General features: G+C 43.3%; 1 protein-coding gene across 3 annotated transcripts in view; it reads right to left on the bottom strand.

Annotated features, from left to right (window-relative positions):
* The window catches only part of brsk2b (BR serine/threonine kinase 2b), a 181431-nt gene that overhangs the window by 17704 nt on the left and 136837 nt on the right, over positions 1 to 26890 (bottom strand). For 2 of the 3 annotated variants that reach the window (XM_029638689.2, XM_065011798.1), the window contains exons 7-16: positions 26476 to 26544; positions 25012 to 25158; positions 22724 to 22755; positions 17552 to 17713; positions 17058 to 17155; positions 16691 to 16844; positions 10967 to 11027; positions 8098 to 8791; positions 6600 to 6648; positions 1555 to 1678 (exon numbers count right to left, since the gene is read on the bottom strand). In XM_029638689.2, coding sequence (XP_029494549.1) covers positions 1555 to 1678; positions 6600 to 6648; positions 8098 to 8791; positions 10967 to 11027; positions 16691 to 16844; positions 17058 to 17155; positions 17552 to 17713; positions 22724 to 22755; positions 25012 to 25158; positions 26476 to 26544 — 1590 coding nt within the window. The remainder of the gene's footprint in view (positions 1 to 1554; positions 1679 to 6599; positions 6649 to 8097; positions 8792 to 10966; positions 11028 to 16690; positions 16845 to 17057; positions 17156 to 17551; positions 17714 to 22723; positions 22756 to 25011; positions 25159 to 26475; positions 26545 to 26890) is intronic. The other variant, XM_029638694.2, reaches the window with a different exon arrangement.

The raw sequence follows: 26890 nt of genomic DNA, 5'->3' as shown, positions 1-26890 counted from the left end.
CACACCCCAATTCTCATTGATGGGGCTGTAGTGGAGCAGGTTGAGAGCTACAAGTTCCTTGGTATCCACATCACCAACAAACTATCATGGTCCAAACACACTAAGACAGTCGTGAAGAGGGCACGACAAAGCCTATTCCCCCTCAGGAGACTGAAACGATTCAGCATGGGTCCTCGGATCCTAAAAAGGTTCTACAGCTGCAACATCAAGAGCATCCTGACCCGGTTGCATCACTGCCTGCTCGGCCTCCGACCGCAAGGCACTACAGAGGGTAGTGCGCACGGCCCAGTACATCACTGGGGCCAAGCTTCCTGCCATCTAGGACCTCTATACCAGGCAATGTCAGAGGAAGGACATAAAAATGGTCAAAGACTCTAGCCACCCTAGTCATAGACTGTTCTCTCTGCTACCGCACGGCAAGCGGTACCAGAGTGCCAAGTCTAAGTCCAAAAGGCTTCTTAACAGCTTCTACCATTTAGCCATAAGACTCCTGAACAGCTAATCAAAGGGCTACCCAGCCCCCTCTTTTACACTGCTGCTACTCTCTGATTATTATCTATGTGTAGTCACTTTAACTCTACCTACATGTACATATTACCTCAATTGCCTCAACTAACAGGTGCCCCGCACATTGACTCTGTAACGGTACCACCTGTATATAGCCTCCACATTAACTCTGTAACGGTACCACCTGTATATAGCCTCGCTATTGTTATTTCACTGCTGCCGTTGAATTATTTGTTACTTTTATTTGACATTTTTGACCTATCTATTTTTTTTACTTAACACTTATTTTTCTTAAAACTTAAAGCATTGTTGGTTAAGGGCTTGTAAGTTAGCATTTCACTGTAAGGTATTCCGTTGTACCTGTTGTATTTGGCGCATGTGACAAATACAATGTGATTTGATTTGATCATAAGTAGGGAGGTGACAAAGGAGGGAGAGAGAGAGAGAGAGAGAGAGAGAGAGAGAGAGAGAGAGAGAGAGAGTGAGCGAGAAATAGGAGATACACATACAGTAGATGGAGAGGGAGAGAAAGAGGAGTGGTGAGGAGTAAAAAGGAGTGGTGAGGAGTAAAAAGGAGTGGTGAGGAGTAAAGAGGAGTGGTGAGGAGTAAAAATGAGTGGTGAGGAGTAAAAAGGAGTGGTGAGGAGTAAAGAGGAGTGGTGAGGAGTAAAGAGGAGTGGTGAGGAGTAAAGAGGAGTGGTGAGGAGTAAAGAGGAGTGGTGAGGAGTAAAGAAGGAGTGGTGAGGAGTAAAGAGGAGTGGTGAGGAGTAAAAAGGAGTGGTGAGGAGTAAAGAGGAGTGGTGAGGAGTAAAGAGGGGTGGTGAGGAGTAAAGAGGAGTGGTGAGGAGTAAAGAGGAGTGGTGAGGAGTAAAGAGGAGTGGTGACGAGTAAAGAGGAGTGGTGAGGAGTAAAGAGGAGTGGTGAGGAGTAAAGAGGAATGGTGAGGAGTAAAGAGGAGTGGTGAGGAGTAAAGAGGAGTGGTGAGGAGTAAAAAGGAGTGGTGAGAGGAGTGGTGAGGAGTAAAAAGGAGTGGTGAGGAGCTCTTACAGAGAGGAAGGCGTGAACGATGTCTGCTTTGATGGAGCTGAGAGGCTTGTCTCTGATCACCACAAAGATCTGCTCCTCTTTCTCCAGGTTGATGAAGTTACCAAACCATGACTTCTTGGCAAGCCTGCAGGGAGGGAGAAAAAAATGGTGCATTCTCACAGACACGTACAAGTCAGCAAACTAGAAGGACACACACTCACTTAATTTAGTATCTGCTGGAGAGAAGACTAATGCATCATGTTGAGAGGACAATTAACATAGTGCCACACTCATTTGCATATTGCAACATTTATCATTCTTTGTCTGATCCGTAAGGGCAATGAACAGAAACTGTTTTAAGGGAGTAGTGTTAAATTCAATGTTCTTCTAATCTAAAACCACTTTGTCCCTCCTAGCCTGGTCCAGGTGTGTATTTCAACCAACTGGTGACTATAATGTATGCCATGACAATTATAGTCAGAGGAGTTGGTAAAAGCACATTCATATCTGAACCAGGCTATTCTGTTTCTACCTCCCGCTATCATCTAACTTCAACCCTTGTGCATGTTCTGTAAGCCCTCTTCCTCCCTCTGCTTGTCAAAATAGCCTCATATTGGTCCCCAATAGCAATGACATCATCCTGACTACCTTTGCTACTAACCTACCTCAAGGCCCCTTCCTCGTTTCTGCCTCATCTCCAACTATCCAACCAGACCCTAGCTGTGTCTCCCTCTGTCTGTGAAGCAAACTGGAACAAAACCACTCAAATATTCATGCGGAAACAATTCCCTAAAAATAGCCCAATCAACAGGAAGGAGAGTCCAATCTGCATAATTGTGGGGATTGTTCACACAGGACTCTTGGGCAGAATCCCTACTGCCTGTACCTTACATAGTCACTCTCCCAGTGGCGAAAACAGCAAAGGTAGAATGAGTTTACTTTCATGCACATGCATGTAACAGAGGTGGTTCAGTGACCCACAATCAAGTGACGAATCTCCTTGCCTGAGACCTGCAGCTTCCTGAACTAATGTCTCCAGACATCAGCTTAACGGGCCAACATCAGTGAATCACAATCACTAGTGACCTTGCCTGAAACCTATTTATTTTCTTCTTTTTTTTTAGGGGGTGGATCAGCTATACTATTGCAGATCGATTGTGGCTTCCATCAATGTAATTGTCTGCATCATTTTCAATCCCACGTATATCATTTTTGTAAATATATCTATAAAATATATATATATAAATATATTTGTATATATTTTCCTTTATTATTTTCCCCTAACCCTACCACCCCTCAGCTAATTTGAGTAAACTAATGGACAATACCACTTAGGCTTCTACTTCCAGCTTATACATATTATATACATTTTACAGACACAGTATATTTTACAATAGTTATCTTTTGTTTGTTTTTTTGTCCCATCCTTCAGCTCCACTCAACCCCTCCCATCTATCTCTGAACACTATCCAGTTTTGACTTCTATTTGCCATATATATTTCAACTGTGCTGTGATTTTTCAAAAAAGTTCTGAACCTTTCTATTCGAATAATTTATACAGATTGCGACCAAAAACAAGCTTGGCAATTGCTAAATCCTTAGCAATCTACACAAAATACCCTATAATGACCAAGTGGAAACAGGATTTTAGAAAAGTTTGCAAATGTATAAAAAAACAAAAACAGAAATACCTTATTTACATAAGTATTCAGACACTTTGTTATGAGACTCGATATTGAGCTCAGGAGCATCATGTTTCCATTGATAATCCTTGAGATGTTTCTACAACTGGATTGGAGTCCACTGGTAAATTCAACTGATTGGACATGATTTGGAAAGACACTCACCTGTCTATATAAGGTCCCACAGTTGACAGTGCATGTCAGAGCAAAAACCAAGCCATGAGGTCGAAGGAATTGTCCATAGCGCACCGAGACAGGATTGTGTCGAGGCATAGATCTGGGGAAGGGTATTAAAATATTTCTGTAGCATTGAAGGTCCCCAAGAACACAGGGTCTCTATCATTCTGAAAAGGAAGAAGTTTTAACCACCAAGACTTCCTAGAGCTGGCCGCCCGGCCAAACTGAGCAATCGGGGGAGAAGGGCCCTGGCCAGGGAGGTGACCAAGCACTCCACCAATCAGGCCTATATGGTAGAGTGGCCAGATGGAAGCCACTACTCAGTAAAATGCACATGACAGCCCACTTGGAGTTTGCCAAAAGTCACCTAAAGACTCTCAGATCATGAGAAACAAGATTCTCTGGTCTGATGAAATCAAGCTTGAACTCTTTGGCCTGAATGCCAAGAGTCACATCTGGAGGAAACCTGGCTCCACCCCTACGGTGAAGCATGGTAGTGGCAGCATCATGCTGTAGGGATGTTTTTCAGAGGCAGGGACTGGGAGACTAGTCAGAATTGAGGCAAAGATGAACGGAGCAAAGTACAGAGAGATCCTTGATGAAAACCTGCTCCAGAACACTCAGAACTTCAGACTGAGGCGAAGGTTCACCTTCCAACAGGACAATGACCCTAAGAACACAGCCAAGACAACGCAGGAGTAGCTTCGGGAAAAGTTTTTGAATGTCCTTGAGTGGCCCAGCCAGAGCCCGGACTTGAGCCCGATCAAACATCTCTGGAGAGACCTGAAAATAGCTGTCCAGCAACGCTCTCCATCCAACCTAAGCTTGAGAGGATCTGCAGAGAAGAATGGGAGAAACTCCCCAAATGCAGGTGTGCCAAGCGTATAGCGTCATACCCAAGAAGACTCAATGCTGTGATCGCTGCCAAAAGTACTCCGTAAAGGGTCTGAATACCTATGTAAATGTGATATTTAAGTGTTTTATTTTTTATAAATGAGAAAAAATGTATAAAAATCTATTCTTGCTTTGCCATTATGGGGTATTGTGTGTACACTGATAAGGGGGAAAAAATCGTACATTTCAGAATAAGGCTGTAATGTAACAAAATTTGGAAACAGTCAAGGGGTCTGAATACTTTCCAAAGAAACTGTATATAACATTCTATTGGTTGTAAGAATTTTTTATAATAATTGAAATAGAAAAACTAAGTTTTGAATGCAGTGTAGTTTTGTATATCAGTTCATAAACCATGTGCCATGGAATTGGTACGTACAAAATCTCTTCCCAACTATTCTGCAGCTGCACATTTTTTGGTCTCACTTTTGGATAAATAGCGTGCCCAATTTCAACTTCCTGCTACTCATGCGAAGAATATAAGACATGCATATTATTAGTAGATTTGGATAGAAAACACTTGGAGGTTTCTAAAACTGTTTGAATCATGTCTGTGAACTTATGTAGCAGGCAAAACCCAGAGGACTTTTTTTTTTTAGGTCTATGTCTGTTCATTCTCTAAATGATATTTCTTAGGCACTTGTTTGCAGTTCCTACCGCTTCCACTGGATGTCACCAGTCTTTGGAATTTGGTTGAGGTTATTCCTTTGTGCAATGAAGAGTACGGACATCTAGGAACTGGGTAACACTGTTGAGAGTTGCGCAAGACTTGAAAAGTAGCGTTGGTTTGTTGTCTTCCTGTATTGAACACAGATAGACCCGTCTTCAATTTGATTGATTTTTAACATTCAAAAATACCAAAGTTGTACTACAAAAGTAGTTTGAAATGTTTTGGCAAAGTTTACAGGTAACTTTTGAAGTGACGTAGTGATGTTGCGCAAATTGGAAGCTGTTTTTTAGCGCCTGCAGGGTTGAAATATCCTACTCTCTTTGTTTACTGTTGTGCTATCATCAGATAATAGCTTCTTGTACTTTCGCCGAAAAGCCTTGTTAAAATCTGACATGTTGGCTGGATTCACAACGAGTGTAGCTTTAATTTACTATCGTACATGTGTGATTTAGTGAAAGTTTGATTTTTATATAATTTTATTTGAATTTGCCGCGCTGCATTTTCCCTGGCTATTGGACAAGTGGGACGCTTGCGTCCCCTATCCTAGAGAGGTTCAATTAAACTGGTATACTTTTTTATTCATCACAATTTTCTTTAACCTATTTTGGTCTTTAATGCAGGGCTCACAGACAAATTCCTTACTTTTTCCCCCTTCCACTTCCATTTTTGCAGTAATGCTGCAATTAGTTGGTTGTAATTTTGAGTAGAGCAGACATTTCCATATATTTTTGTTAGCTGCATGTGTGATGTAACAGTCCTATTTATGATATCATTTTTCAAAGATTATACAATTTTTTAAATGTTTTTCTCCAAATATATACATATATATATGTTTTCTTTCCAATTAGTATATTTGAGTTTAACCATAACATTTGTTCTGTCTTTTCTGGTGAAATAAACTGAAATTGCAACAAACTTTCTATGGCTTGTTAAAAAAATTGAGATATTTTGAAGAATATTTAATTTTCAAATAACCGAAAGTGAGAGGTTGTAATCAGAATAAAAGGAAAAAGGCCATTCTTGAACATGGGGTGAGACATTCATACTAATCTGCTAAAGAACCCGTTTGGATTTCAGTACATATTTTGTATGACTGAAGCCTTTAGGTGTAATGCTTTAATATTGAATCATTTCTGCCCTCATAATTCATATTCATTATATAAATAGGTCTGTTTAACTTTGTCTGGCTTGCCATTCCAAATCAAATGGAATCTTTTTTTTTCTCGTATAATTTTAAAAACAAGTCACTAGGTGAACGCAAGGCCATAAGCAAATAGGCCTACTGGAATATGACTAAAGACAGGTCTTTTCTTGAAGACTTGCGTTAGACCTCGGAAAGAACACCTACAGACCACCTACAGGTCCCTATGGCGCTTGACCTCTAAATGTTTAGTAAAAGGCATAAGCTGACGCAAACCCAACAATGTTCTGTAGAGGTGCTGACTATAGGAGAGTAAACTATAAATAAGAAAGAAAGTCTCACACTCTAGTTATGCTTCCAAACATTTAATGGATATAGCAAACAATGTTTCGGTACACAGTGCCTTCTTCAGGGTTTTGGGAGCACAACTAGGGGGTGCGACTTTCTTTCTTTACCTCAATGTTTGTCAAACGTTGTATTTATGTTTTCCTGGGTCACTCACTCTGGTGAAGAGTCTGGTGTGAGGCTGGACATGTCCTCCTGGGTGGGAACTGTGGAGAGAGGCAGAAAACAACGTCAAAAGTGAAAGGTTAAAGGCCCAATGGAGTCAAAAAACGTGATTTTTCTGTGTTTGATATATATTTCCACACTATGATGTTGGAATACTACTGTGAAATTGTGAAGATGATGATGACCCTTTTAGTGTAAGAGCTGTTTGAAAAAGCCGCCTGAAATGTCAGCCTTTTTGGGTGGGACGGAGTTTTGGCCGACCTGGTGACACCACCAGGAGGTACATAGACCAACAAGAATGTACTTAATTGTTACCCCAAAAATGATTTGATATGGAGATAAAAACGTCTGTATTGGACCTTTAAAGGTGAAAAGGTCAGACAAATGGGCAACATCGCTTGATTGACATCTGTGAGGGTTTTATTTATTATTATCTTTTTTATCACTTGATCTTTTCTATGTACATGAATACTGTATCGTGCATAAGTACAACATAAAGCCAAAAATCTTATGCTTATAAATTGGTTGGTCTTTTACCATTGTAATACCATTATCTACAAAGGTTCTTCTGGATAAGATGGACAATATCCCTTCAAGTTGTAGAAATGATGATAGGGAAAGGAAAGGGATACCGAGCCAGTTGCACAACTGAATGCGTTCAACCAGGAAGCAGTTATTGTGGGGGTTAATTGCCTTGCTCAAGGGCAGAACAGCAGAGTTTTCCACCTTGCTGGCTCTAGCGTTGTGTCCCAACGCTCTAACCGCTAGGCTACCTGCCGCCCCTTAGTAATGGAGGATTTAAATGATCTGTCACCGTGCAGCACACATTACATGGCAACCTACCTACAGGCATGAAAGTGTTATACCACTCATTAGAAGAAGAGAAACACACACTACAGTTTCTCCAATTACATATATGAGCTTGCACGCTTTGAGAACCATCATAACGGTAAAGCTCTGACGCTATGCGCTCCTCATAACACAAACAACCATTATTTTCATCTTTGCTCCTCTCATTATGGAATGGAATAGCCGTTGATTGATAATGTATATGACCAATCATATAGAATTTAATTGGACTAGCATAAAGAACCCCTCCCGTTGGTTTAACAAGATTACATCACAGCGTATAGGACAGGACGATTACTGTTAACCCTCTTGAGATGAAGGCAGAAATCCCCCTGTGCTAAGCGCTAATGCTAGCACTCTACTGGGAGAGTGTAAAATATTCTTAACAGGGCAGTATGACTTGTGTTCACCAGAAGTGTGTACAGGTAGGATTTTAAAACGCATGGCGACCAATCCCCTCGACCAGGTGGTTCCAGCACGTCCTTGCGCTGGGGATGATCTACGCAGCCCAGAAGGATGTAGCTGTGAGCCACCAAAGGGTCCTTTTCCTACACCCACCGTGAGTGTGTGTGGAAATCCTGCCTTATTCCCTCACCTCTCGTCCCCCTTCATAAGTCTCCTACCCCAGTCCAGTCCAGTACCTTGCATTTTCCTGCGATGGAAGCGCGGCGAGCCCAGGAAGCTATTCTTGATGGAGTTGAGACGCGTCCTCCAGGGCAACCCGCCGATGGAGGGGCTGGGGGGCGGCGTGGGGCTAGGGGTGCCCGCCGGGCTCTCCTTTGGCGTGTGCACCGGAGTGCCCTTGGGGGTAGGGAGGGGGCTCCCCCGCGGAGAGGGGTGGGGAGTCACCTGTATGGTGGGGACAGATTTGTGACCGTTGTGGTCAGGGTGGAGGCGGTGCCGGTGGAGGGGGGACATGGGTGGCGCCGGCGACAGGGGTATGGAGAGCTTGGGGGGCACAGTGAGGGGCGGGTGGCGGCGTGGCCGCGGGCTGTTGGGGACGTAGGGGGGGCTGCCCAGGGGTGAGGAGGGGGAGGTGGGCTCCGACTTGGGGGTGGTTGGGCTGTCAGCTGAGTTGGGAAGGGGGTTGGACCTGGTGGTCTGAAGGGGCTTCTCAGACACTTTGGGCTTGGCGGGGAGGGTCTGTGTGCGGGGGTGCATCAGGGGGGACCCCATCTTTGGCGTGTAGGAGTTTGGAAGCGGGTGTGGGTGCACGCGGTTGGCCCCCCCTACCCCGTTATGGTTAAGGCGGAACTCTGGGGAATGGGTGGGGCTACAGTTGGGCGACTGACAGAGGTCCGGCGACTGGGGAGGGATAAAGAAGCGCCGGACCGGCTGCGATTGGACATGCACCGTTGGATTGACAGCGCAGGCAGCCAATGAGAGACCACGCCCATAAGCCAGGGGACATATATAGAAAACACCACAGGCCAATAATGGTGTATTGCAATGAAAAGGCACCAGGAAAAAAACAGAAATATAATAAGAAATGACATGGAGGAGAGGATAGGTGGAGCGAGTGACACACAGGCAGGGAGAGTGATGAGAGTGCAGAAAGAAAGACAAGAAGAACATGCCATTAGCATAACCAGCCAACCAGGAGGCAGCAGCACCATGGGGGGAGAGAAGTGTAGAAAATTACAAGCATTTATGAAGCCAAACCCAAACCGGCAACTGAAACAGCATCCAAAGCTAACTGCATTAGCTTCCAGATTGGTGGAAAGCAGCCATTCTGCATGCACAATGCTGTGGTATGAATGACATAGCAACTATCATGACAAGACATGAAAGTTTATTACAGCTTATGAAAACTGGCACGTATTAAAGGTTTATGAAAGGTTTAATGGCTTTTTGTTGTGTCACTCATATGGCAGCATTATGAAGGCAGCATTATGTAGCATTTATGACGACTGCCTTTGTGAAGTGATCCTCGTTAAATATAACGCATGAGTGTGTATGTCTCTGTGTGTGTGTATGTCTCTGTGCGTGTGTATGTATGTGTGTGTGTGTGTGTGTGTGTGTGTGTCTCTGTGCGTGTGTATGTATGTGTGTGTGTCTCTGTGCGTGTGTATGTATGTGTGTGTGTGTGTGTGTGTGTGTGTGTGTGTGTGTGTGGTTGTGTGTGTGTGTGTGTGGGTGCTATAACGTTTTAAAGGTGAAATTACACTCCTAAACCCTAATCCCCATATACATCAGTAGAGTGATCCCATCAATGTGTGACATAACATGTAGCCTTACATAATCGGCACAATATTTATACTTTAAAAAAGGAGGACTAAAATGGCATCACCCCTGTCTGAACAAAGTCCTTTACAGTGTCACTCATAAAAAAAGAGTATGAAGTAACATTTAGGCACAAAACCCCTGCTGGGGTTGCTGAGATCGAAATATTTGCCAGAAAGAAATATCCTCAACTATGAAACTTCTACAGAATCCTGACAGTTCCGCAAGAAGAGGCAGAATATGTGATGACTGCATGTTTGTGTCCTCGCTAAGGGCTGGCTTTAAAAATGCATGGCCATAGTCAAAAAGAATGGAGGAACTGTGCATAATAGCTAGGAGCTGGTTAGTTGATTTGTAGCCCTAACCTTTACAGTCATCTTATATAACAATGTATTCCCTAATCGAAGATGACTTTGGATGGATTACTATGTTACTATTTTATAGTAGTGGTCATTGAACACCAAAACACCATAATATAATAATAATGGATGTGTTTGCAATCTGATGAGCTGTTGGGGGAATTAAGAACTTTAAAACAAGAATGATGGGGTTCCCTTATCAGTACTTAAGCCCTTATGAGACCTCACATGGATCCAATGATACATCACAAGAAGCCCTATGACATACAGCCTACATAGCTCTGTCATAACAACGATATGACAACAGTCGTGACGGGCCGTGGTAACCAACAGTATATTACAGTATAACAAATGATACAACCCATTAATGAATTATAAACCGTAGAAAATTATTCTGTGACCCACACTAATACCTCATATCAGCGTTATGTCAGGTGCCATAACTCGTGCCCTGTGTTTTGAGCTATCATGTCACATTACATAGATTTGAACCCAGAAATAGAATTACATCAAAAATGGAAGAAATTGTCTGAGGATGGTGCTGGACCATCTGACATACAAAATAAAAACAGTGTTTGAACAAAAGGCTTTAAATACAGTTACAATCCAGGTCATGTGACATGATTGACCAAAACACAGGGCCCTAGTCATAAGCTGTCATAGGGTATAGTGGCTGGTAGCTTTACACTATTCCCATGACAGGATTATCCAGGCTTCATGTCAGATGGTCTTTCAGAGAGGTTTTACCATGGATTCCTCTATGAGCTGCGCTATGTATAGCCTTATGAGCGGCCGTAGCGAGTGAATAGCAGTGTGTGCATTCCGGTGACATCCACAGCACAGCAGAGCTAGCGGTGAGGTGAGTTGGTGCGATGCAGTGTGGGCCCCGGGTGGGCCAGTGGGTGGTACGGGACAACCAAACTCTTACCCTGGGACTGCTGAGAGGACTAGTGGAGAGACCGGAGGACGCTCCGCTGATAGACCGTGACCTGTAGACACACACACACACACACACACACACACACACACACACACACACACACACACACACACAGGGTTAAAGACATCCTCTGACAATATCATATGTGTGCTACAACGGGAAAACACTGAACACTACAATATGACCACACACTGGCACACCCCTAGCCGGAGGGAGGACAAAAAGCTCCAAAAGGATATAACCTTCAAAAGGATTAGGACAAAGTTGCCCCTATATACTGATCTAAGATTGGTTTTGGGATTTACCCTCATAATGGTTAAAAGTTGCAATTTGGGAGGGTAAGCTGACACGTGCCTAATGGCGTGTTCTACCTGAAGCTTCTGGAAGAAGTAGAGGAGAAGAGATCAGAAGAAGACGAGTTCATTAACGTAGCTACCTTGAACACAGTTGTATGTGGCTGTAGCACTTTGTGTGCCAGCTCTCTGTACTTTTTTTGAAGACTTTGCCCTGAGCATAAAAGGTTGGCGGAGATTCAGTCATACAGGGTAAGTAGAGGAGATTGACTCAAACAAGGATGGATAACACTGGATGTAGCCGGGGTTATTTCAACCCCTGGGGAGGGGGGTCTGTTTAGGTTGGGATTTCTGAGCGGTTTTATTAAACACATTTCTCTCTGTCCTTCAATCTCTCTCTCTCTCTCTCTCTCTCTCTCTCTCGCTCATGTTTCAATACAAGTCAAAGGGGCTTTGTTGGCATGAGAAGCAATGTTTACATTCACAACGACGTTTGAAATGTTATATTATTAACTATGTGCAGTGTTGTTACAAAGTGCACATGGTAGAAGTACAAATGGCAAGGGAAAATAACTAAACAGATTCATTTACTTTGGTGTTTGTGTTCCACTGGTTGCCCTTTCCTTATTGCCGCAACAGGTCACGGAATTCGCTGTGATGAGTGCACACCACGGTATTTCACAACAGATATGAGAGTTTATCAATATTTGATTTGTTTTCCAACTATTTTTAGGTCCATGTAACGTGAGGGAAATATGTCTCTCTTATGATATCGTACATTTGGCAGGAGGTTAGGAAATGCAGCTCAGTTTCCACCTAATTGTGTGGCCAGTGGGCACATAGCCTGTCTTCTCTTGAGAGCCAGGTCTGCCCATGGCAGCCTCTCAATAGCAAGGCTATGCTCACTACATAGTCTGTTTTCTATTGCTCTCGCTCTCTCTCTCTCTCTCTCTCTCTCTCTCTCTCTCTCTCTGTGTGTATGGCACAGCGGGGACTGTGAAGCAACACAAACATAGGCTCATACACACATGATAACATATGCACTATACACACACGTACACATGGATTTTGTATTGTAAATATGTGGTAGTGTTGGCGTATGGGCCTGAAGGCTCACAGTGTGTTGTGAATGTATTGCAATGTTTTAAAATTGTAGAACTGTATTAATTTTTCTGGACCCCAGGAAGAGTAGCTGCTTCCTTGGCAGTAGCTAATGGGGATCCATAATAAATACAAATACTGTACGCTCTCACTCACTCTCAATCTCTTCCTGGCTCATCACACTGCCCATCTCTCTTTTTTTTCTCTCTCTCGCTGTCTGTCAATCTCTCTTTCTCCCTCTCTGCTATTTCACTCAGCCTCTCTCTGTCTGTCAATCTCTGTCTCCCTCTTCCTCTACCTCTCCTTTTGTCTTTGATGAGGCGTCAGAGCTGTCCTTGTGCATAGCCTCAAATGGCCTTGTGTGTACAATATGACCAACACAGTCACACAGTGGTTGTAGACTAAAACAGCAGACAGTTGAATGGTTTGGAGTGTGTTGGCTTTTAAATACTAGATTGGGTGTACTCGCCAACCGTGTCTGTCGACATGACAACAAGACATGCAAAGCATCAGAGTCTAAAGTCCACATCTTTAAATACTTCAAACATGTCAGCTACGCTGTGATTACACACACACACACACACACACACTGCAAAATGAATCATCTTCCTTCTTTTATTTCTTCCCCTTCTCTTGTCCCTCCTCCGTTGTCACCCCCTCCCTCCCTCCCTCCCTCCCTCACATCACATTGGGCCACTGATGCCAAGCGAGGTTTGGGGATTTCATTTGCAAAAGACAATTTGGCTATTTGGTCGGAAACTCAAATTGAAACAGTAAATCATGTTTAAATATGCTGCCGTGTGCACGCACACATGCACACTAAGCTTCAACCTCAGGGAAGGATTTCATCCATAACCTTATCAATGCCATCTGGATTACAAAATAGGCGACAGCAATACAAAAGCGCAAAAGGCGAGCGAACCAGAACCTAAGAGCCGAGTTGCCTTTCAGCGAACTGCAATGGAATCCTCCAAGACAGGGAACTGCGCAGACAGACGTCGAGTTCACAGTAAGGATACAGGAGATGAAGTAACGTCACTGCACTACAAAACTACACGAAACCGTAACAATGGGAAACAGAAGAAGATTGATGAAATGGAGACATATTACAAGCCACATCTCAAGACCACAGAGTTAAGATGCAGGGGAGTTTCCCTCAGAAGTCTGTCTATGAGCGTGCCATACTGCATTCCGGAATGTAGTAAATATTGATAACTGAGTTTATGTTGTGAAGGCATACTGAGGACATATGAGTCAAACATGTTTATTTTGTCATATACACAGGGGCACAACTTTCACTGGGAACGGGGGGGGGCATTGCATTTTTGTTTTATCTTTGGAATGTGCTACAAAGCGAGTTAACAGCGTGCTTCATGACCATGCAAACGCCTCAGAGCGGTCGGATAGGCTGTTTGGAGTGTTTATCCGACTGGACAAAAAAATATAAATAATAATTATGCCCCCCCCACTTCTAAAACCAAAGTTGCGCCCCTGCACATAGTTATATGCTTTCAGTCATTTCTGTTTTGTGTGTTTCAACATCAACGTATATATTTTTGGTATTACCCCCCTTTTTCAATCTTGTCTCATCGGTGCAACTCCGCAAAGGGCTTGGCAGAGGCGAAGGTCGAGTCATGCGTCCTCCGAAACATGACTCGCCAAACCACACTCCTTTACTCTCTCCCGCAAATCTGAAGGCCAAAATAGAAATAGGTCTATAACAGTTAGGATCGGCTTGATCTCCCACTTTAAATAAAGGACTAACTGTGGCTTTAGGTTCAAATAATTTGTCTTTGACGATTTTAGAAACACTTTGTCCTGGGCCTCCCATCTTCCTCATTTTTCAAGTCACCAGCCTCCACTGATGTTTGTGTGTGTACCACTGTATCACTCTAATTAGATAATGGAGATAAAAAAAAACTATTCAGAGGGATATTAATGCCTTATTTCCATCCCTGTTTGTTCTTCTCTTCTTCGCTCCAGCAAAACGCCCCATCTGCATTCCCACCAATTAATTTATGCTAATCTCTCTCTGTACGGGGTGGGGGGGGCGGACCGGCGAAGCGTCACTAAACTGTGTTCCTGGACACAAGGTCATCCGTGAATAGGCTTTGAAAGAACGATTGGACCTGATGCACCATGATGGGGTAACCTCACAAATAGATTGGCAGAAGACAAGACAAAACAAACACACACATGCGTGGGAGCTAACACAGACACGAACACACACACCCATTCAGGCACAAAGACACACACACACACACACACACACACACACACACACACACACACACACACACACACACAATGGGGAAGGAGGCAAAACAGGGAAACAAGGAAGTTGACCTAAAAATTGGGATCTGCCCTGGGACGCCGAAACTACAGCATCAAAGGGAAGAGAGGGGCCAAAAGAAGGAGGATAAGATGCTTTTGATGTGCATGGAAGCAGCTGAGGGTGTAGAGAAGACTCCCTCCCTCCATCTCTTCTCTATCTCCTCTCTCCTTCAGTTCAGTCTAGGCCCGATCACATTGGCCTACTTTACCACAGTATGAAAATAAGGGCTGTATTGGGCGAATACGTTATCAGATAGCCAGGCAGTCAAGTGAACTTCTGGAAAAAAAGTTTCCTGAAGAATTCTAACGGCAAGAGGTTAGATTCTTTGGGAATTTATTTTATGCAGACAAGGATGGAGCTTAGTTTCCATTGAGGTTTACTAGACTACCCTCTCAAAGGCTTATAGACTTAAACATGGTGAGAGTGTGAATGGGAAAACCCCACTGCAACTCAACTGTGGCAAAGAGAGACAGACAAAAGTGACAAATACCTTTCTTCTTTGGTGAGGTTAGCGTTTGTGATATCCAAGCTTTTACTGAAAACAGACTTACTTCAGATGGACAGAGAGAAAGTAAAGAGACAGAAAGACCGTCACATAAAAGAGCCGATTCTAAGCATTCCTTTTTAAAAAAAGTACAGATTATTGTATAGGTCATGAGTTGTCAACCTAACGTTAGTTGTGCATGTAATACAGAGCTGGCTATTGCTCACAATGACCAATGCACAGTAAGTAATATTAGTCTTGAAAGGAAAAGCTAACAGAAGAAGAAAAATGGTTGATCATCACATGACAATGGAAACAAAGAAAGACACACACACATGACATGAATATATTAAATCGGCAAGTAAAAACAGATTAAACAGAGGGGTAAAAGACACTTTGAAGGGTCATGCTAATATGGGGTATTCTCACATTTGGTATACTTTCTAACAGTCTATATAAAGAGTTGAAGTCTTAAAGCCTCTATCCTCCTCGGATGACTCACCCGCGCAGAAAGTTGTAAACTTTTCAGCTTTTCTGTCTGTGTTGGACTGTCATAACACCCTAAGCAGCTTTATAATAAAGTTAGTGAGGAGAGGTTATTCTACTGGAAGTACACACACAGCCGATTGAACTAATGGACAGAGATATCCAGCAAGGTGCCATAATATGTAGGCACCCTGCTGCTGCGTATTTGAATCCGGTGTTTGCGTTTGTGTGAGTGTGTGTGTGTACGTGCTTATATGTACGTTTGTGGTGTGTGTGTATGTGTGTGTGTGTGTGTGTGTGTGTGTGTGTGTGTGTGTGTGTGTGTGTGTGTGTGTGTGTGTGTCCATGCATATGCACGTGTCTGTGTGTGTTAAAGAGATTTGTATACCTATTTAGCCAGTAGTTCTGAAAGTAGCACTCACAAGCCAGAAAGTTGCCCTCAAAATTGCATACTACGTCACATATGTGCAGATATGTGCACCACGTCATTGCTTTCTCTCTCTCTGCTGCGTCCACTGAGCCGTTGGGCCTGCCATGCAACCTTATTGGATAACGCTGGACAGGCCTATTGCTAGCTGTCACTCAAATGCGTAGTATTTTCCCTCAATGTAGGGAAAATGGCGCGGCACAGCTTCAAGATAAACAGTCGCTTTCAAACTAGAGATTTCATGGCTAATTGAGGTAAACCAGTAATTCTACTCATAGATTATGCATGTATGAACTACACATTGACACATCCAGCCCAAAGCGGGAGGTTTAAAAAATACTTAGTAGTCGCTAAAGTTCCGGAGCATGTCTTTAATATTCAGTCATTTGAAGAGTACTACACTGAGAGTTGGAACTACAGACCACTCATACTGTATTAATCGGAGGTCCTGTGGTTCTGTTATTCACCAGCTTTAATCTCATGTGATTACACTGATATGTGTTGCATGTACTTGTGCATGTGTGTATGTGCGTCAATATGATACATGTGAGTGAGTCCATGTACTGTATGTGTGTGTACACCACACCTCTGTCCATGTGTGGCCATGTCGATGGCTCGTCGTACAGGTACAGGAGAGCCCCCCTCTGTGACGCTAAGCACCTCCATAGACTTCCTCTCCGGCCTCCTCTTCCCATGGCGGTTCAACATGGGGGAGTCCACCCGCTTCCTGGGTGGGTCAGCTGAACAGGGGTCAGGGGTCAAAGGTTAGAGGTCAGGGAAGAAGCAAGTGAAGAGAGAAAGAGAACTAGTCAGTAACAAACGAACTACATGTGTGACAGAACATCATATCCGAGTTATGATGTAGCTATTGCAGGTTTTCATTTGTAAAAAGCATAGAAGGTCTGGACTAGTCTACTTCTCCTATTGTGTGGGGGTAAATTGGACAAGCCTACCAATCTCACTGCGCGGGGGGAGGTTCTGGTCCTCCTGACTGGGGTACCTCTCCTTCCGGTCCAGTAGCAGGAAGTAGATCATCTTCTCCTGGTTATCACTGGAGAAACAAGGCAGTAAAGTCATACTGTAGGATGTCCTTGAAGCACCTCAGAGTGGATGACTTCGCTGGCACCTCGCTGACACATTTCTCCCTCCATATCTCTCCGTCCCTCTCTCCTTCCCTCTAGTCAGAGAGCAGGTCTTTCATCAATTTGCTATGATCTCTGACACAGAACAGTGAGTGCATGATTTCCCTCCCTTTTTCCTCCCCTTCCATCCATCCATCCTTCCTCCCTCCCTTCCTCATCAGAGAGCAAGTCTTTGGTGAGATTCTTTTTGGACTTCTGAAGCAACACAGAGTGCACTTCTTTAACCCTTCTATCCTTACAGTCCTCCCTCCCTCCCTCGCCCTCTTACTCCCTCCCTCCCTCCCTCCCATCCCTCTATCACTCACTCGTCAGAGAGCAGGTCTTTGGTGAGTTTGCCCTTGTCTCTGAAGCAACCCAGAGAGTGCATGCTCTCCAGGACGTCCGGGTCTATCTCTTCAGTGCTCAGGGTTCTGATGGCCACCTTCCTGGGGACAGGCTGCTCCGGCTCAGGCTCGTTCTTCCCAGCTCTGACAGACAGGAAGAATGACAGAAATGACTGACAGGTTTTATTTTTTAGATATATATTTTCATCTTTATTTTAACAAGGAAGACATATTGAGGCCTAGGTCTTTTTTTCATGCGCCCTGTAAAATACAATAGAAATATACACATTATACACAAAATATAAATATATATATATATATATATATACAGTATATACAGTTGAAGTCGTAAGTTTACATACATTTAGGTTGGAGTCATTAAAACTTGTTATTCAACCAGAAAGTTCTTGTTAACAAACCATAGCATTGGCAAGTCAGTTAGGACATCTTACTTTGTGCATGACACAAGTCATTTTTCCAACAATTGTTTACAGACAGATTATTTCACTTATAATTCACTGTATCACAATTCCAGTAGGTCAGACGTTCACATACACTAAGTTAAGGCCGAACAGCAAGGAAGAAGCCACTGCTCCAAAACCGCCATAGAAAAGCCAGACTACGGTTTGCAATTACACATGGGGACGAAGTCTTTTTGAGGATCTGAGGACCCTTTCCAAATATTTTCAGTCTCCTGAGGGGGGATAGGTTTTGTCGTGCCCTCTTCAAGTCTGTCTTGGTGTGCTTGGACCATGTTAGTTTGTTGGTTATGGGGACGCCAATGAACTTGAAGCTCTCAACCTGCTCCACTGCAAGACCCGTCTATGAGAATGAGGGCGTGCTTGGTCCTCTTTTTCCTGTTGTCCACAATCATCTCCTTTGTGGTGTACAACCACTGTGATTATTATTATTATTATTGTTATCTGACCCTAATGGTCATCTATGAACGTTTGAACATCTTGGCCATGTTCTGTTATAATCTTCACCAGGCACAGCCCTCAGAGCCTGGTTTCTCTCTAGGTTTCTTCCTAGGTTCTAGCCTTTCTAGGGAGTTTTTCCTAGCCACCGTGCTTCTACATCTGCACTGCTTGCTGTTTGGGGTTTTAGAATGGGTTTCTGTAGAGCACTTTGTGACAGCGGCCGATGTAAAAAGGGCTTTATAAATACATTTGATTGATTGATTGTGACAAGGTAGGGTTGGTATACAGGAGATAGCCCTATTAGGTAAAATAACAAGTCCATATTATGACAAGATCAGCTCAAATAAGCAAAGAGAAATGACAGTCCATGATTACTTTAAGAAATGAAGGTCAGTCAATCTGGAACATTTCAAGAACTTTGAAAGTTTCTTCAAGTGCAGTCGAAAAACCATGTAGCACTACGACGAAACTGAGGATGAGGACCGCCACAGGAAAGGAAGACCCAGAGTTACCTCTGCTGCAGAGGATATGTTCATTAGAGTTAACTGCACCTCAGATAACAGTCCAAATAAATGCTTCACAGAGTTCAAGTAACAGACACATCTCAACATCAATTGTTCAGAGGAGACAGGGTGAATCAGGCCTTCATGCTCAAATTGCTGCAAAGAAACCACTACAAAGGACACCAATAATAAGAAGAGACTTGCTTGGGCCAAGAAACATGAGCAATGGACATTAGACCGGTAGATAACTGTCCTTCAGTCTGATGAATTTGAGATTTTTGGTCCAACCGCCGTGTCTTTGTGAGACGCAGAGTGGGTGAACGGATGATCTCTGCATGTGTGGTTCCCACCGTGAAGCATGGAGGAGGAGGTATGATGGTGAAGGGGGTGCTTTGCTGATTTATTTAGAATTCATGGCACACTTAACCAGAATGACTACCAAAGCATTCTGCAGAAATACGCCATCCCATTTAGTTTGCACTTAGTGGGACTATCATTTGTTCTTCAACAGGACAGTGACCCAAAACACACCTCCAGGCTGTGTAAGGGCTATTTGACTAAGGAGAGTGATGGAGTGCTGCATCAGATGACCTTGCCTCCACAATCACCCAACCTCAACCCAATTGAGATGGTTTGGGATGAGTTTGCCATCAAGGCAAAGGGTGGCTAATACAAAATGTATTTTGATTTGTTTAACACTTTTTTGGTTACTACATGATTGCATGTGTTATTTTACAGTTTTGATGTCTTCATTATTATTCTACAGTGTAGAGAAATGTACAAATTAAGAAAAACCCTTGAATGAGTACGTGTCCAAACTTTTGATTGGTATTGTATATACACACCCTAAAAACAAAACATCACAAATAACCCAGTTACATTCCTCCACAAATAAGTCCCCAGTCAATTTTTTAAATTGCCCGATCGGCACAAGAACATCAAGATCAAATCTATTTTGAAATTTGTTCCAGAAATACGGTGCATTAAAACTAAAAGCAGATTTACCTAGCTTGGCGGAGACCCTAAGAATCTCAAGAGTTAACCAATCCTGTGAACGGGGAAGGCAACTCAGGTGCTTCAACAGTAAAGTTAGATAAGACCAAAGTTTATGAAGTAGGGCCAGAAATGGAGTAATGTAGAGATATACGGGCCTTTAGCGAAGTCCAGCCAACCTTTCGATACAGGATGCAGTGATAAACAAAATGAAGGGCACTATGGTACATGGCATCCAAAGGTTTATAAATAGTAGCAGCTGCACCTTGATAAATAATATCACCATAATCAAGAACGGATAAAAAGGTTGACAGAATAATCATCACCGGCAACAACGTCGCCTATGGGCACAAACCCACCGTCGCTGGACCAGACAAGACTAGCAAAAAGTACCCTCCAGCATGACAATGCCACCAGCCATACTGCTCATTCTGTGCATGATTTCCTGCAAGACAGGAATGTCAGTGTTCTGCCATGGCCTGCGAAGAGCCCGGATCTCAATCCCATTGAGCACGTCTGGGACCTGTTGGAACGAAGGGTGAGGGCTAGGGCCATTCCCCCCAGAAATGTCCAGGACCTTGCAGGTGCCTTGGTGGAAGAGTGGGATAACATCTCACAGCAAGAACGGGCAAATCTGGTGCAGTTCATGAGGAGGAGATGCACTGCAGTACTTAATGCAGCTGGTGGCCACACCAGATACTGACTTTTACTTTTGATTTTGACCCCCCCTTTTTCAGGGACATGTTATTCCATTTCTGTTAGTCACATGTCTGTGGAACTTGTTCACTTTATGTCTCAGTTGTTGAATCTTGTTATGTTCATACAAATATTTACACATGTTAAGTTTGGTGAAAATAAACGCAGTTGAGAGTGAGAAGACGTTTATCTTTTGCTGAGTTTAGATAGGCAACACAGTGGAGTAGAACGCTAATAATGGGAGATATTCAACATGAACTTCATATTTTACAGTGTTAGCAATGACAAAAATACACTACAAAGCTATCAGAATTGTGAAACCACTTTACCGTTACGAAAATGTGTCCACCAAACATGACGAAGATATACACTGAACAAAAATATAAACTGAGTTACAGTTTAATTGGTCAATTAAAAAAGAAATGAGGCCCTAATCAATGGATGTCACATGACTGGGAGTACAGATATGCGTCTGTTGGTCACAGATACCTTAAGAAAAAGGTATGGGTGTGGATCAGATAACCAGTCAGTATCTGGTGTGACCACTAGTTGCCTCATGTGGAACAATCATCATAGAGTGGATCAGGCTGTTGATTGTGGCCTGTGGAATGTTGTCCCACTCTTTTTCAATGGCTGTGTGAAATTTCTGGATATTGGCGGGAACTGGTCCGCGCTGTCGTACACGTTGATCCAGAGCATCCCAAACATGCTCAATGGGTGACATGTCTGGTCAGTATACAGCCCATGGAAGAAATGGTTACATTTTCAGCTTCCAGTAAATGTGTACTGACCCTTGCGACAAGGGGCCATGCATTATCGTGCTGAGGTGATGGCGCCGGATGAATGGCAAGACAATGGGCCTCAGGATCTCGTCACAGTATCTCTGTGCATTCAAATTGCCATCGCTAAAATGCAATTGTGTTTGTTGTCCATAGCTTATGCCTGGCCATACCAGAAATTCTGCAGTTTTATCAGCTGTCCGTGGAGCTGGTCTCAGATGATCCCGCCGGTGAAGAAGCCTTGGAGGTCCTGGGCTGTCGCGGTTACACATGGTCTGTGGTTGTGCGGCTGGTTCGTCTTACTGACAAAATCTCTAAAACGACGTTGGAGGCGGCTTATGGTAGAAAAATTAACATTCAATTCTCTGGCAACAGCTCCGGTGGACATTCCTGCAATCATCATGCCAACTGCACGCTCCCTCAAAACTTGAGACATCTGTGGCATTGTGTTGTATGACACATTTTAGAGTGGCCTTTTATTGTCCCCAGTGCAAAGTGGACCTGTGTAATGATCATGCTGTTTTATCAGCTTGTTGATATGCCACTCCTGTCAGGTGGATTCATTATCTTGAGAAATGCTCTAACAGGGATGTGAACAAATTTGTGCACAACATTTGAGAGAAATAAGCTTTTAGTGTGTATGAAAATGTCTGGGATCTTTTAATTCAGCTCATGAGACATGGGACCAACACTTGACCATGTTGCGTTTATATTTTTGTTCAGTATACACTCTCATAGATTGCTAAATAGAAATGATGAACTGACATAATGTAGCAATGAGCAACGCACATTATTACATTGCTGAACAGTTGAACGGCCCTTGGCAATTGTCTGAGAGGAGGTATTTAAAGCCTGCATTGATAAGGCCAAGCCATTTAGGAACAGAACAGAGTTCCATTAAAACTAAGAACATCATTGTCTTTTATGTTCAGGTGGCGTGTAGGGTAACTACTAGAGCGCAGCAGAAAATAGACCCCTCACGTCTGTCCTAATGGACCTACCTTCTCTTACTATAAAGGCTGCAAAAAAGTTTGACTTTAGCCTCCATTAGTTCCCATTGCCTAATTTAGCCCATGTAAGTGCAATACTTTTATCTACTGACCCTTTAAAAAAATATATATATATATCTGCTCCATTTTGTAAATTAAATTACATTTCACTGATGAAAGTACATTGCGCATATATCTAGTAGAGTATGCACAAAACAGCCAGTCGTATGCATGTTCACACACAAACACACACGCAGAAAGGAGCTGTACTCACATGTACCAGTTGTGCTTCTGGATCTGCTCCAACTGTAGAGACACACAGGAAGAGGAAAAAACATTGTGTTAATGACACAGCATGTGGAACAGGTGCTGTGACAGACAGACGAGTGAACACAGCAACATGCCTTATCTGTTCTTACTGTATGTGTTACGACACACTTAATACTTCTAGAAACAACCCAGTCTTTACCTACTGTAGTGACAAAACAATATAATACACTATATGTACAAAAGTATCTTGACATCCCTTCAAATGAGTGGATTAGTCTATTTCAGCCACACCCTTTGCTGACAGGTGTATAAAATAGAGCACACAGCAATGCGATCTCCATCGACAAACATTGGCAGTAGAATGACCTTACTGAAGAACTCAGTGACTTTCAACATGGCACCGTCAATGGAGGCCACCTTTCCAACCAGTCACATGTTTCACATTTCTGTCCTGCTAGAGCTTCCCCGCTCAACTGTAAGTGCTGTTATTGTAAAGTGGAAATGTCTAGGAGCAACAACGGCTCAGCCGCGAAGTGGTAGGCCACACAAGTTCACAGGACAGGACTGCAGAGCGCTGAAGCACTTAGAGCGTAAAAATCATCTGTCTTCGGTTGCAACACTAACTACCGTCTTCCAAACGGCCTCTGGAAGCGTCAGCACAATAACTGTTTATTGAGCTTCATGAAATGGGTTTCCATGGCCGAACAGCCGCACACAAGCCTAAGATCCCCATACGCAATGCCAAGCGTCAGCTGGAGGGGTGTAAAGCTCACCGCTATTGGACTCTGGAGCAGTGGAAATGCATTCTCTGGAGTGATGAATCATGCTTCACAATCTGTCAGTCCGACGGACAAATCTGAGTTTGGAGGATGCCAGGAGAACGTTAATTGCCCAAATGTGCCAACTGTAAAGTTTGGTGGAGGAGGAATAATGGTCTGGGGCTGTTTTTCATGTTTTGGGCTAGGCCCCTTAACGCTACAGCATACAGTGACATTCTAGACGATTCTGTGCTTCCAACTTTGATGTGGAAGAACATGACTGGCCTGCACAGAGCTCTGACCTCAACCCCATCAAGCACCTTTGGGGTGAATTGGAATGCCGACACGAGCCAGGCCTAATCGCCCAACATCAGTGCCCGACCTCACTAATGCTCTTGTGGCTGAATGGAAGCAAGTCCCAGCGGGCAATGTTGCAACATCTAGTGGAAAGCCTTCCAAGAAGCCATAGCAGCAAAAGGGGGGGACCAACTCCATATTAATGCCCATGATTTTGGAAGGAGATGTTCAACGTGCAAGAGGTCCACATACTTTTGCTCATGTAGTGTATATTCATTCTATTTCTATGGGCCTTCCACTTACTTCAATACATAGAAAGAAGAAGAAAAAAACACATTACAGCATTAATATTCATATTATTTGTCGAGTAGATTAAACAGAGAGAAAACCAGAAGAGTAAGTCGCTCTGGATAAGAGCGTCTGCTAAATGACTTAAATGTAAATGTAAATGTAAGAGTGAGGGACACTTAAGACGTTGGCAACTGGGAAAGCACCCTCTATTTGACAGAAAACTCGTAATGCTGATGTGAGTGAGAGTTCATCTAATAAACTGTTAGAGGAAGTCACACTGTAGCCGTGGGAGGGTTTCAAGTGCCGCCTGTCTGTGTCTCAGACGTCTGAACCAAACAGACAGAGTCAATGGGATTACTGTCTAGAGTCTATATTCAGAGAGGTTTCCCGGACCCAGATTAAGCCTACTGCTGGACAAAATGACATGGTAACTGTAGAAAACCCATTACAAGTGCTTTTTAAGTCCAGGAATACTCTTAATCTGAGCATGAGAAACTGCCTCAGTGTCTTTTAGTCTAAATCAGGGGGAAGATGGCTCCCTTTCTCTCCAGTGATAAGTGATTTCTGCTTTACTAGTACTGTGGGTGAGAGCTGGGGGAGATGCTCTGATTTACACTGCGGTGGTAAATATTTTGTGGTAATAAAGTGAGATGGAATTGTTTTTTACATTTATATCTGCTTAGGCCCTTTACCAGTTGCCCCCTGTATTGATTGAAAACCAATTTACCTTTCACCTGAACGTGAACAAATGTAGTATTGAGTGCATCTTCAAGCTGGAACAAGGGTGTTGGGAACATACATCTGATCCGAGGCCTGATTTTAGCGGTAGATTAGGTGGGCTATAATCTAAATTGATGCTAGAGCAGATATTAAGGGAATTGTCGACCTGAAATAAGGGGGTTACGAACATACATCTGATCCCAGAGCTGATCTTAGAGGAATGTACCGTGAGTCTCTTAGTGGCATCCACCTCGATCATGCCCCGAAGGAGGTTCTGACAGTCTGGGGGGATGAAGTGGGGCATGTGGAAAACACCCAACTTCACTTTCTCCAGCAGGTTTCTCAGGTTGTCATCGTCAAATGGCAGGGCGCCCTGAGATCGATAAGATTTTATTCACAATTCCGGCCAGCCAAGTGATACACTGCATTCAAATCATCAAGGATAACACACACACAACAACCTCTGAACACAAGAGAGGAGCATTAATACCAGAATGATGCTCAAGTTCCAGTGAAGATTTCTCTAATGGCTGGTCTACAGGACCCACTTAAAGCCTAGTCCTTGGACGAAAAAGAAGGTTCAACGGAGATTCCCGTTACCCAATTGAAAGTGTTTCCTAGTCCAAGACTAGCCTTAATATGTGTCCGGGAAACCGGCCGTATATGATGTCACTCAGTAAGTCGGAATTGAAAATCTAGAGCCATGACCAAAGTAGAAAAGTTTAAAGAGTGCCAGGTGAGACTGTACTGTGTGCATCTGACAAAGGACAAACAAGAAGGTTATTGTTGTTAGCCAAGGGAATACGGTGAATACGTATTACTCATGGCAGTCAATGTAGGACTATCGAGCCAGCCTTCTTCAAAATCTCTAATATGAATGGCTTTCAAGAGACACTAGGCAAGGCAATACACGAGCATTACTCATGACAATCAGTGAAGGTCTATCTGACATTTGGAACAGGCAGAGTATTCACACTTCTATGGATTAGAGGTGTAGTTTATTATAGCATGACTGATAGGGTCTCTTCCCATCTCAACATATCTTCATCGGGGAGAAATAATTGATGGCCATATTGACAAAAAAATGGAGAAACCCTCACACACAGACACACACAGCCTATTATTTCCTTTGTTCTCGGCTTCCCCACTTTGTCACTGTCTAATCAGAGCGGTGTGTGAATGCTGATGACACAGGCTCTGATTAACGAGCATGTGTGTGTCAGTACAAAGCTGACAGTCAGGCCAGCCCAGGAAATCCCTGCTCCAATCAGAAACATGATGAATCAACCAATCATGTGGGGATGAAAGATGGAGGGTGCTGATTTAATTTTCAGTCCTGATCCAATAATCTAATGTCATCTTTCACTAACATTCTCTACAGACAAGATCTGGAATCACAGGCCATTGGCAAGAAGTTTGTTTTCCCACATTTATTAAGTTGTCTCTAAACCTTGTCCTGCCCCTTACCTCAAATTCCACCCCAGGGTATTTAAAATCATAATGAAGACATTTTTGCAAGTCACTGTAGACCAAAGCCAGCGAGTCACTGAGGTGCAGCTTCCTATGAAGACTTATTGTGTCACCAGCAGCTACGTCCCCCTGTCACTTTAACACGCATCAAACCACAACACTAACTCAACGGCACGTGTCAGGGTCATCATCAGGGCAACGGCAGCTGTCAATCACTCACCACTAAAAGTGCAAAGAGGATGACCCCGCAGCTCCACACGTCTGCTTTCCTCCCGTCGTACTTCTCCCCCTGAGAGAGAGACACAGAGAGAGAGAGAGAGAAAGAGAAAGGGAGCGAGAGAAAGAAAGAGGGCGAGGAAGAGAGAGTGAGACAGAGCGATAATGACAGATCAAAAAAAGAGTGAAAGATGTAATCAATTATGCCTTTTGTTATGGAGGTGAGCTATAGATTCCACATTATTTTTATGAACTGAAAACCTTTAAAACTTCACCCTTGGGTGAGTTGGTGTTTACAGTGCCTTCAGAAAGTATTAATACCCCTTGACTTATTACACAATTTGTTACATTAGCTTTAATATTGCGCATAGATTGTAGCATAGATTCCATCAATGTAATTGTCTGCATCATTTCCAATC

Source organism: Oncorhynchus nerka, linkage group LG27, assembly GCF_034236695.1.
Source record: "Oncorhynchus nerka isolate Pitt River linkage group LG27, Oner_Uvic_2.0, whole genome shotgun sequence".
Taxonomy (NCBI): domain Eukaryota; kingdom Metazoa; phylum Chordata; class Actinopteri; order Salmoniformes; family Salmonidae; genus Oncorhynchus; species Oncorhynchus nerka.
Note: the sequence above shows the minus strand (reverse complement) of the source record. Positions and strands in the feature narration are given on the sequence as shown.